The 13,305-nt window shown below is 36.8% G+C and overlaps 1 protein-coding gene across 4 annotated transcripts in view; it reads left to right on the top strand.

The window, feature by feature from the left end:
* The window catches only part of LRRC49 (leucine rich repeat containing 49), a 148,324-nt gene that overhangs the window by 27,315 nt on the left and 107,704 nt on the right, over window positions 1-13,305 (top strand). For all 4 annotated transcript variants that reach the window (XM_045449234.1, XM_045449233.1, XM_045449235.1 and 1 more), the window contains one exon: window positions 1,150-1,293. In XM_045449234.1, coding sequence (XP_045305190.1) covers window positions 1,150-1,293 — 144 coding nt within the window. The remainder of the gene's footprint in view (window positions 1-1,149; window positions 1,294-13,305) is intronic.

Genomic DNA, 13,305 nt, shown 5'->3' with positions numbered 1-13,305 from the left:
AGTGACTGTGAATTTTTTTTTTTAATGTTTGGAAGAAAAGCATTATGCGTATGACTCATTGTTAACTTAAGTACATGACGGTAAAAAGTTTACGAAGTCCCCCTCAAGGACCCCCTCCTCTGTGTCCTACAGAAACATTGTGCCGTGCTTGCTATATTACACTAGTGGGGCTTCAAATCACATTGTGCTCTCACCACTTCATGAGTAAGCTTTCCCTTACCCTACCTTGCTGTGCTCAGAACTCCTCTGCCGCGGGCCAGTGCTCATGAGTATGTGCCTGTTCCACGACTCAAGTCCTCTTGTGCTAAACGCTTCACATCCATCATGGTGCACTCTGGCCAAACATTATCTGTCTCCTCTCTTAAGCACTTCCACCCTCACCCTCCACTGGGGATCCTAGTTCCTTGTATCTTTTCCATTTAGACTCTTGACAGGCTTTCAGGATCCTGCAGAATTGGTGGGAGGCACAAGGGGGGCGTGGTAGCATTCCTTCTCCCTGCCTTTTCTCTCAGAGGGCTGGCTTGCGTGGTCAAAACACTGTGAGCTCCTGCTGTGGGCTCAGAGTAATTTTTTATTTGGCAACTAGTATGTATACTTCACCTTTATCTGGACCCGGCCCAGTATTGGGCAACGAGAGATGCCCCCAAGGATGGACTTGTTGGTTATTTGATAAAACTTACTTTAAATATTTACTATGGCCAAATTATTTTTTTTTTAATTTTTTTTTTTCAACGTTTATTTATTTTTGGGACAGAGAGAGACAGAGCATGAACGGGGGAGGGGCAGAGAGAGAGGGAGACACAGAGTCGGAAACAGGCTCCAGGCTCTGAGCCATCAGCCCAGATCCTGACGCGGGGCTCGAACTCACGGACTGCGAGATCGTGACCTGGCTGAAGTCGGACGCTTAACCGACTGCGCCACCCAGGCGCCCCTACTATGGCCAAATTATAAAATATGTTCCTTTAGTTAAGTTTTGCAAGTTAAAAGACTTCTTATTATCCACAAGAGAGGAAATTGGAAGTAGATTTTTAAATGTCTTCATGTAAATGTGTCCCTGAATCCAGTGACTATATTTTATTTTTAGGGTTTTTATAACATGCATATCCATGATTTATGCCTGCTATTCATCATTTTCTCATTTTTTAACAGATTACCAGAATCGAAAATGTTAGTCATTTGTGTGATTTGAGAGTTTTAAATCTTGCTAGGAACCTTTTAAGTCACGTTGATAATCTTAATGGGCTGGATTCACTAACTGAACTTAACCTGCGACACAATCAGATCACTTTTGTGGTGAGTATTAACATGGAATCAATATATGATTTCTGGCTTTTCTTTTAAGGACTATGCTAAATGTTATGGCATTATGCAAAGTAAGAATCTACAGTAATTTCATTCTTTTCTGAATTTCATTGTGGATATAATTATTAAGCTCTATGTTTTGATTTGGAAGTGTTAAGGTGTTTTTCACTTTAAAAGATAAATGTAAAGATAATAGAAGTATTATCAATAAATGAATTAGCTAATTTAAATGGATACTGAATTCTTTCCTATTCTATCATGGGTATAGAATTAACAAGGAAGGAGGTTATTGGTGACTTAAAGTTGATAAATGGTTGTACCAGGAGGAAAAAGACACAGAGGGGAGAGGCTGTAGGCTGTGAAGATGTGCATAAATATCTCTTTTGCGGTGTTTAAAGAGGCAGCCTGGTGTAGTGGAAAAAGCATTGCGTAGGGCATCAGAGACCTCCTTCTGGTCACAGCATCATCTCTCATTAGTTGTGTGACTTTGGGTAAATCCTTAACTCTATAAGCATCAGTTTACTTTTCTCTAAAAGGAGGGCACTGGTCTAGATTCTTTCCAGGATCCTTTTGAGCTTGTTGAATCTGAAGAAAGACATAAAGGTGGTCAAGAACTGGCATGAGCAGGAGGAAACAAGTTAGCATTGTGGGGCAAAACTGCAGAAAGGCAACTCCAAGGGCACCTGGGTGGCTCAGTCGGTTAGGTGTCTGACTTCAGCTCCGGTCATAATATCATGGTTCATGAGTTCGAGCTCCGTGTCTGGCTCTGTGCTGACAGCTCAGAGCCTGGAGACTGCTTTGGATTCTGTGTCTCCTTCTCTCTCTACCCCTCACCTGCTTGTGCTCTGTCTCTCTCTCTCTCTCTTTCAAAAATAAATAAACGTTTTAAAAAATTAAAAAAAAAAACAAACAGAAAGGCGACTCTGGAGCTCTGCAGGTGAACTTTGTTAGATTTATAGCTTTACTTGAGTTCAGCAACGAAGTAACAGCCTGATGCTCAGGTATTTTGTACTTGTGCAAATGTGAGAAGCACTAGACATAGGGATTTTGGCTGTATGATGTGGCACAGGCCAAGAAGACTTCTAATGACTTATAGAAACATTTGTTTTTTTAGCAAGCTTCCTTTCTTTTACATGCAATAGAAAAATATTAGGTTCTCTCAGGATGTCATTCAAGCACTTTTAAAGGCACAATCTCTTAACTTTTTTGAGACATTGAGTTCCTTACTAAGTAATTAAGTGTAATGTAAATGGTACACTTGGAAAGGTTGGGGGACAGATGATGCCTTATCTCTAGGCCTCCTTGTACAGTACAGATTGGTTTCATTTTGAAGTTTTACCAGAAAATATGAGCTCAGTAATAGTCCAATCTTCTAGGAGATTGGGATAATTTCAAAACCTTTTCCAAGACATGGATTTATTCCAGATCCTCTAAATTCTGTCAGCCCCTCCCCAGATTGAATTTAAATATTGGAAATGGCTTGTTTATTTCAAAAGACATCCAGATTGAGTTAATCTGTTACATTGCTGAGTGTCTAGGAACTGCTCAGGCTGGACTTGATCTGTCCTCAGGACATTGGGTGTGGTAAGAATCCAAAAGGCTTTGGTAGAGTGGGGCACAGACATCTATTGACTTTTGCATATTCCTTTCTATGTTCTGTTTTTCATTTGGAAAGTACATAATGCATATCCAGGAAATGCTTACTGAATTTCCCAGTGAGTATTATGTCTGATCATTACTATTATGGCTTAGGCAGCAATGTCTATGGAAAAGGAAATTGTTTTCATTTATGAAAGTTAAAAAGATTTAATAAGTATTATGCTTATGGCATTATCTTGATAATAAGTAGCATGCATATTAATTTATAGGAAATTGTGAATATACATGTAAGGATAAGTAAGACACTGGGTCTAACTTTTGTTTGTTTCTTTTACAAAGCATCCTTTCCTAAAACAGCCAAGAGACTTTTTAAGTCTGAGGATTTTTTTTTTTTTCCAGTATCTTCGTTTATCTAGGGTCAGTTATCACCCTTATATTTTTGCTTTGTTTCTCTTTCATGGTTTTGATTTTCCTCGGTGGCTGGTAATCTTTAAATGAAGGACGTGTTCAGTAGTAGTAGCTGGGTCTCCTGCGGAGCTGAATAGGTCTTTTTAACTCTAAGATCTCTCCCTAGAATGATCACTGAATTTGTGTAAGTTGTCGAATCCCACACATTGGCAGGCTTCCCTTTAGAGTGAGTGGAAGGGAAAAGGGAGGCTCACTCTGTAATTGCCAAAATAAGAGAACGACTATTTGGGGGTATAGAAGGACTAGGACTTTACTATCTTTTGTGTCAAGTCAAATGCCATTCCTTCCCCCCCGCCCCCCGCCACTGGGTCTAATGTAGCAGTTATTAACCATCTCCCTGGATAAAACACCCACACTGTCCATCCGTCTTTGACAGATACTCTGTTTTGTTTAAAGAACAGACCCTGAGGCTCCAGCTGAGTGTTTCTCCAGCCAGCTGCTCTGTTCATTGCCTGTGTGTGTGTGTGCATGGCAGGGGTGGGCGTGGGCTGAGGGTGGGGTAGGTTTGTTGGTGCTCCCTGATAGATCCTATCTGCTTTCCAGCTTCCTGAAATTCATCAAAAATGTGGATCTCTTAATGAAGACTCTTTTGGCTTTATCATTTCCGTGGAGTTATTCGTTTTGTGTATTTTTGTTGCTTTGCCCATTGACTTTTGTAGGAGAGATGAAGCATGTCATTACCTATTTCACTATCTTGTCAGAAAACTTCTCCAATGTTTTTGATGTAGAAAAGTTTTTGTTTGTTGGTTTATTGTGGCTAAAGTTACTGATCTTTTTCTGGGAGATTTTATAAATTTCAAACCAAATGTCTTTTTTGTTTATATATCTTTGCCTTTTAAAAAATTGTGGGGCACCTGGGTGACTCAGTCGGTTAAGCGGCCGACTTCGGCTCAGGTCATGATCTCATGGTTTGTAGGTTTGAGCCCTGCATCAGGCTCTGTGCTGACAACTCAGAGCCTGGGGCCCGCTTCAGATTCTGTGTCCCCTCTCTTTTTGCCCCTCTCCTGCTCACGCTCTGTCTCTGTCTCTCAAAAAATGAATAAATGTTAAAAAAATTTTTTTTAATTATAAAATGATACAGACGTTCTGAAAAGAATGGGAAATAATATTACCAATATGTGTAGATCGACCAATCAACTTAATGAGTAAAAATCTTTTAAATATAGTTAAGGCCCAATGTGTAAACCTCCCCCATCCTATTTCCTCCCTCCTTTGCAGAGGTAACCACAGTTCTGTGTCTGGTGTTCATGGAACGAATTCTTTTCCACATATGTATGCACTTATCCCTAAATAATATCAAGTTGTTGTTTTGCATGCTTTTAAATGTTGTGTAAATGGCATCATCATACTATGCACATTTTTAAGTTGCTTTTATTTATTTATTTTTATTTAAAAAAATTTTTTTAATGTTTATTTTTGACAGAGAGAGGGAGAGAGTGAGCATGAGTGGGGGAGGGGCAGAGAGAGGGAGACACAGAATCCGAAGCAGGCCCCAGGCTGCGAGCTGTCAGCCCAGAGCCCGACACAGGGCTCGAACTCACGGACCATGAGATCATGACCTGAGCCAAAGTTGGACGCTCAACCGACTGAGCCACCCAGGCACCCCTAAATTGCTTTTATTAACATGCTTTGAGATCTGTGTTGTTCTCTGTAGCTCTAGGTCACTAGTTTTCATTGTTATATAGCATTCCATTGTAGGACTGTGATTAAAAATATTCATTCTTGGGGCACCAGGTGGCTCAGTTGATTAAGCATCTGACTTCCACTCAGGGCATGATATTGCGGTTCGTGAGTTCCAGCCCTGCGTCGGGACTAACAGCTCAGAGCCTGGAACCTGCTTCAGATTCTGTGTCTCCCTCTCTCTGCTCCTCCCCTACTGGTGCTCTCTGTCTTTCTCTCTCAAAGAATAAATAAACATTAAAAAAAATTTAAAAAACATTTATTCTTTTACTTATGGACAGTAGTATTGTTAAAAAGTGTCACAAATAACATTTTTGTACATGTCTTTTGGTGCATATGTGTAACAGTTTCTCTAGGACAGCGGCTTTCAGACCATAATCTAAGGTAATAAATAAAATTTACATTAAAACCCAGGTATTAAAAGCCCAGTTATTAAATATTTATGTGGGTACATCGTAAATAATGAAAGCAAGCATTTCATGAAGCTATACCCACCCTTGCCGTTATCCATTCTGGTATATCCTGTTCTGTTCTAGCCTATCAAAAATGTTGGTCTCAACCTATTGAATTGATTTCTTGACCAATGAAAAATTGGTTGCAACCTGCATTTATCATATGATGCTCAGTGATAGAGCTTGGGAGAGACATTGCTGGGTGCCAGGATCATGCTCACTATTTCATCTTATCAGATATCATCAAGTTTTCTCCAAAACGTGATACAAAAATTTGGGACAACCAAATTACAGTTCCATCAGCATTACCTGGGAGTTCCTTTAACTTCACATCTTTGTTGACACTTGATATTGTCAGGCCTTTTATTTTTGCCAGTCTTTTAACTATGAAATTATATTGTAGTGAGATTTTAATTTGAGTTCCCAGTGAGGTTGAATGCCTTTCATCTTTTTTCTTTTGTGATAATTGAGATCTCTTCTGTAAATGGTCTTATCCTTTGCCCATTGTAATGACAGAGTTATTTTCTCTTTTTCCTCTTGATCAGGAGTGTTTGTTTCTGCTGTATTTTGAGGAACAGAAGTGAAAACTATCAATAGTTTTTTTTTTTTACTGTTTCTGGGTTTTTTTGTTTGAAAAATCTTTCCTTAAAGACTGAGGATATAGGGGTGCCTGGGTGGCCCAGTCAGTTAAGCATCCAACTTCAGCTCAGGTCATGATCTCCTGAGGGGGGGGGGGTTCGAGCCCCGTGTCATGCTCTGTGCTGACAGCTCAGACTGGAGCCGGCTTTGGATTCTGTGTCTCCCTCTCTCTCTGCCTCTTCTCAGCTCGCATTCTGTCTCTCTCTGTCTCTCAAAAATGAATAAACATTAAAAAAAAATTAAAAAAAAGGCTGAGGACATAAAGATATTTTTCTGTATTAACAAAAGTTTTAAAGTTATTCGCATGTTTTATCTATTTGCAATTGATTTTTGCTTGTGGTGTAAAGTTAAAATTCGATTTTGTTTCTTCTTTTCTCATTTGGATTGCTAATTGTCCCAGCACCATTTATTGAAAAGTGGATTCTTTCTGTCCTTTTCTATCACCTTGGCAGTATTTCTTTCTAGCAAATTAAATATCCACATATGCATGGGTCTGTGCTGGCCTCTCTGTTCTGTTCCATAGATCTCTATGTTTCAGTATAACACTATCTTAATAACTGTAATAACCTCTGTTATGTCCTAAGAGCTCGTAGCATGAGGGCCCCAATCTTCCTTTTTCTTCCCTTTCCTTCCTTTCCCAGCTTTCCTTTCTTCCTCTAAAGAAAAATCATCTTCTTTTTTTTTCTGTTTCTATATACATTCTAGAAATAGCATATCAAGTTTCATGAATAACCCTACTGGTATGTTTGATTGGAATGTCTTTGAATTTGAAGACAATTGAGATTTTTTATGATATGGAACCTTTAATACCATAATATGAACATGGCATATTATTATGAAGGCATAATGTGAAAACAGCGTATCTCTCAATTCACATATGTCACATTTAATGATTTTTATTCTCCTCCATAAATAGCTCATTTGTTTTTTGTTAGATTTCTTCCCAGATATGTTATACCTTTTTTGCTATTGTAAATTTTTTTGATCAGAAATAGCTTTCTTACTGTTGTTAGTAGTGTATGGAACCACAGTTGATTTGGGTTCATTGATCATATATTTAGCAAGCTTTCTCTGACACTTAATAATTTTAATAATGTATCTGTAGGTTATCTTAGGTTTTATATTTAGACAATTATAATTTTTTGTGAACAATTATAGTTTTCCCTTAATCATTATGTTTTGTTTCTTCTTGTTTGAGCTAAACTGAACCTCTAGTTTGACTAAACCTCTAGTACAGTTGAATAAAGAAGCAAAAGTGGGCATCCTTGCCTTATTCCTGAGTTTAAGGGAAACATATCACTAGCTGTGTTTGCTAAATGCCATTTATTAATCTGAGAAAATTATCCTCTGTTTTTAGTTTGCTTAAGTTCATGTTATGAGTGTTTGTTGGATTTTATTAGATGATTTTTCTACAGCTCTTAGACTGGTTGTATGGATTCTTCTTTATTAATTTTGCAAATTGTTTTATAAGATTTTGTAATGGTAAGTCACTCTAGCACTTTTGGTCATATTATGTATTTTATAGGCTATATTTCGTATACATTCATGAATTTTGTTTGCCAATATTTTATTCACAATATTTATATCAATGTTAATACATGAGATTTGTCCAGGGGTGCCTGGGTGGCTCAGTCCGTTAAGCATCTGATTTCAGCTCAGGTCATGATCTCACGGTTTGTGAGTTCAAGCCCCGCATAGGGCTCTGTGCTGACAGCGAAGACCCTGCTTGGGATTCTCTCTCTCTCTCTCTCTCTCTCTCTCTCTCTCTCTCCCCCTCTCTCTGCCCCTCCCCTGCTTGCTCACATGTTCTCTCTCAAAAATAAATAAATAAACTTAAAAAAAAATAAGTGAGATTTTTCTGTAACTTATTTTTAATGTTCTTTTCTGATATCAAGGTTACATTAGCCTCATAAAATGAATTGAGGAGTGGTTCCTATTTTAATATTGTGTGATACCCTATTTATTTGGCATAAATCTCACTTTATATGAAATTAAAGATGATCTGCACCTTGAATAATTGGAAGAATTTATCTGTTAAATAGTTTGGGTAGTTTTAAACCATTGATTTAGTAATAATAGTATCAGTTTTGATATGTTGTAGTTTCCTTTCATCTGAATTTACTTTTTTTAGCTGCTCTCTCTGTAGTCATGGCCCCTTTGTCACTTCTCATAATGCTTATTCATACTTTCTTATTTCTTGATTAGTATTGCCTGAGATTTCTTTATGTTACTAGTAGTTTCAAAGAACTGCCTTTTGGCTTTGTTGAGCTTCTCTTACAGCTTTTAAAAAATACTGTTTATTGATTTTTGTTCTTAACTCTCTTATTTTCTTTTTCTTTCTAAAATTTTGTGTTGGATATCTGATACATTAGTTTTCATTCTTTTTTATTTTCTAATATGAGCACTAAAGGCTATAAATTTCCCTCTAAGAACCACTTCAGCTTCTTCCCACAAGTTTTGAAATTTGGTATTTTTATTCTAAATATTTTATAAGTCCCATTATGATTTCTTCCTTGATCCATATAAAATTTTTGATATGTTTGGATTATTCTTTTTTTAGTCATTCTTTTCTAATTTAATGGTATTATGACCAATGAATGTGGATTATATGTAATCGGTTCTGTGAAGTTTGTTGGGGTTTGCTTTATTGCCTACTAGGCAGTCAATATTTACAGTCAGTACGTGCTCTCCATATGTTTCCCTAGTATGTGGTCAGTCTTTGAAGCTGTTTCTAGGTGCACACAAGTTTAAAATTGATGTATCTTGTTGGGATGAGCACTGGATGTTATATGTAAGTGATGAATCACTAAATTCTGCTCCTGAAACTATTATTACACTATATGTTAACCCACTTGGATTTAAATAAAGTAAAAAAAAAAATTGATGTATCTTCCTGATAAATTGTTCCTTTTATCATTGTGTAGCAAGTATCTTTGTTACTAACTCCTTCATTGAGCAAGTGTTTTATGAGCATGGGCCGTATGTCAGGTACTGTTCTAAGTATGTAGTATAGCTAAGGAAGTTAATACTTTTTGCCTTAACATTCATTTAGTCTAATGTTAATGCCAACTTTCTTTTGGTGATTTTTTTCCTGGTGTATCTTTTTTATTCCTTAACCTTTAGAAAACTTTAATATTGGCACAATTTCAGAAAAGGATGCAATAGTAAAGAAGTCCTAGTACCCCAGTACCCAATTACCTAAATGGTTATGTTTAGTACATTTGCTTTGTCTTTTCTTTTGATTATTCTCCTTCTTCCCTTCTCTTTATGTCTACAAGTCTGTCTGTCTGTCTCTCTCTCTCTCTCTCTCTCTCTCTCTCTTTTTCTGAACCGTTTTAGAGTAAGTTGCAGGCATGATGCCCCTTTATATTAGCATACTTCAGTGTATATTTTCTAAAAACAAGAATTCTCTTATATAAACACATTACAATAATCAAAATCGGGAAATTAACATTGATGTGATGCTATTATGTAATCTGTAAATCCCATTCAAGTTTTCTTAATTATCTAATTAGTGCCCCTTTATAGTAAAAAAAAAAAAAAAGAAGCAAATTCCAAGATCATGCATTGCGTTCAGTAATTATGCCTCCCTAGTCTTCTTTAATCTCTTTGTATGTCATGACATTGACATTTTTGAAGAATATTAGCTTCTTATTTTGCAGAATGTCCGTCAATTTGGGTTTGTCTACTGATGTGTCCTCATGATTAGATTCAGTTTATGTACTTTTGGCAGGAATAGCAGCAGAAGTGATGCTAACTTCTTAGTGAGTCATATTACCTATTCTTTTACTTTCAACCGGGGGGTGTTTGTGTACTCATGCACCTTATTGTGGGCTGATGGAGTTTTCTCTGTTCTTTCCTATTCACTTTAATGGTTACTCTTAACATTTTAAAATATACACTTGACTTAAATTATGGAGTTAATATACATCCCTACCCTCTTCTTAAATAAGGACCCCAGAATCATTTAATTCAGGAAGCCTGTCCTGTTTCACATGGCTTTGCTTCCTAAACTTTTTTTTTTTTTATCTTTTTACTTCCAAAATTAGATATGTTAATTGTTGGTGTTTTCAGTCACTGCTTATTTGGATTCACCCACATGCGTGTCTGGGTTTACCACTCTTTCCAAAATATACAATTTAGAAAAATCTTTATGATGACTCTGGTGGTGGTAAGCTCTCTCAGTTTATGTTTGTCTGATAATGTGTTTATTTTGCTTTTATTCATGACAGATGGTTTGACTTGGTTGACAGTTATTTTTTTCCCCTAGATGTTTGAAGCTCGCTGTCTTTGAACTCTATTATTGCCATTAAACTGTCTACTATCTTTTTTTTTGTGTGCATGGTTTTCTTTTTCTTTCTCTGGTTGCTTTTAAGATTATGAGATTTCTTTTTGAAGTTCTTCAGACTCACCAAGATGTATATAGATGTGGAACCACCATTTTTCTTCAATTTTAGATAAACATTTTTTTCCATATTTCACCAACTCTGAAATCTGGATATGTTTTACAATGCATGGCATCTTAAAATCACTATTGGATAGGTTATAGTAATTTCATTGCTTAAATATACATGAACTTGCTTTTAACTTTATACTATGCTCATTTCAATTATTGGTGCTACATGTTTTGACTTTAATCACTGTTCAAAATGTATTTAAAAAGATTACACCCAAATGGCTCAGTGGGTTGGGCGTCCAACTCTTGATTTCGGCTCAGGTCATCATCCCAGGGTCGTGGGACTGAGTCCCACGTCGGGCTCCATGCTGAGTATGGAGCTTGCTTACGACTCTGTCTCCCTCTGCCACTCTTCTTACTTGTGCCTGCTCTCTCTCTCTCTCAAATTAAAAAAAAAAATGCTAAAAAGATTATACCAAGGGGGTGTGTGGGTGTCTCAGGTGGTTAAATGTCCAACTCTTGGTTTCTGCTCAGGTCATGATCTCATGGTTCATGGGTTCAAGCCCCATATTGGGCTCTGTGCTGGCAGAGTGAAGCCTGCTTGGTATTCTCTCTCTCCCTCTCTTTCTCTCTCTCTTCCCCTCCCCAGCTCATGCTTGCTTGCTCTCTCTCTCTCAAAATAAATAAATAAACTTAAAAAAAGATTACACCAAGACTTAGCATGAAATGAAACATTTCTGAATTCAAAAAGGCATGGAAAGCAAAGACACACATTTAATATTAGTGAAACATACTTTTCATTGGAGGAATGACCGTAATTCTACATTTTCTTGCTAATTAACAATCAAATACTTTCAAAGGAAGAAAACCATGTTTGGTAAAGCTGTGTTATATTTTGATACTGAGATAGATTCAGAGAGTTTGCTCATCACATGGCAAGCAATGTACTTGAAGGCAGGAGAAATTGAGCAAGCTCCTTGGAAGAGATGACAGCATTTGAAAGCAACAAGAAGCTGTGTGTATAATTCACACTGGTGTCTTAGACTATTTGGGCTGCTATCACAAAATACCACAGGCTGGGTAACTTATAAACAAGAGAAATTTATTTCTCACAGTTCTGGAGGCTGGGAAGTCCAAGATCAAAGTGCCAGCCTGGTTGCATTCTGGTGAGAGCCTTCTTTTTGGTCTACAGCTGGCGCCTTTTCACTGTGTCCTCACATGGTGGGGGAGGCTAGACCTCTTTTATAAGGCACTAATCCCATTCATAAGGGACCACTCTTATGACTTAAGCACCTCCCAAAGGTCCCACCTCCTAATACTATCACCTTTGTGGTTAGGATTTCAATTTGGGGGAGACACAAACATTCAGACCAGAGTACTGGTGTTCCTTTACCTTAACAATATAAAAATATACAGAATGTATGTCACTAGCTTGGAAGAACATTCTGTAGACAATAATCGAGCACACTTTTAGGATACTCAGCATCACCAATGTTCATGATGGCACAGAAGACAGTATTGTGTGAAAAGCATGGATATTATTGGTTAAATAGTGATTCAGAAGTTGGACTCTAAATGTGAAGACTATTCCTCCATACTTTATTGAGGTGTAATTTGGATACACAAATCTCAACTGTACAGTTCAATGTTTTTTTTTTATATAAATGTACTTTCATTTGACTACCACTCAGATCAAGATAGAAAACATTTCTTTTGCTCCAGAAAGTTCCCTTGTGCCCCTTCCCAGTCAGTCCCAGCTTTTCCCTGCCCTAGAAATTTTCTGACTTCTTTCCCCATAGATTTATTTTGCTTGTTTTTGAACTTTTTATGAAATATATATATATATACACACACACACATACATATATATGTATATATGTGTGTGTGTGTGTGTGTGTATATATATATATATATATATATATACTTTCTGTGTACTAACTTAATGTTTTGATATTCATCCATTTTGTTGTGTGTATCATTAGTTTTTTTTTTAAATTAGCTGAGAGTTGTATTCATTCTCTAATTATAATGCAAATTGTGGTTTCATTCTTCTCTTCATGGCCATCTTGATTATTTCCAATTTTTGGCCCTTACAAATAACACTGATAGGAATATTCTTATAGTCTTTTATTTATACATTTATTTTGGTGGACATGTACCCCATTTCTCTTACGGAGCCATAAGGTAGGTGGATGTCTAAATTTACTAGAAACTGCCAAACCATTTTATAAAGTGATTATACCATTTTACATTCCAACAGCAATAAATAAGAGCTCTAATTACCCCACATCCTATCCAACATTTGATGGTGATGGTCTTTATAAGTTTAGTGATTCTGTGATTATCAGTGGTTTTAATTTGCAGTTCCTTGATGACTAGTGATGTTGAGCATGTTTTCAAGTACTTTTAGGCCATTCTAACATATCTTTTTATGACATATCAGTTTATGTCTTTTGCCTATTAAAAAATTAGGTTGTTTATCCTTTTATCATTGAGGTGTAGTAGATCTATGTTCTAGCTTCAGGTCCTTTGGCATATGCATTGGGTGGCTTTTTTGCATGGTTTGCCTTTTTGCTTATTTAGTAATGTTTTTGATGTGTAGAGGCTTTACATTTTAGTGATGTACAGTTTACCAGTTTGTTTTATTTTATCATTGGTGCCTTTTTTTGCCCTGAACAAGAAGTCTTTGTCTATCCCGGTATCATGGATATGTTCTCCTCTGCCTTCTTCCAGAAAGTTTATTGTTTTACCTTTCACTTGGGGGTCTTG

Source organism: Leopardus geoffroyi, chromosome B3 (genome assembly GCF_018350155.1).
Source record: "Leopardus geoffroyi isolate Oge1 chromosome B3, O.geoffroyi_Oge1_pat1.0, whole genome shotgun sequence".
NCBI classification, from domain to species: Eukaryota; Metazoa; Chordata; class Mammalia; order Carnivora; family Felidae; genus Leopardus; species Leopardus geoffroyi.
Note: the sequence above shows the minus strand (reverse complement) of the source record. Positions and strands in the feature narration are given on the sequence as shown.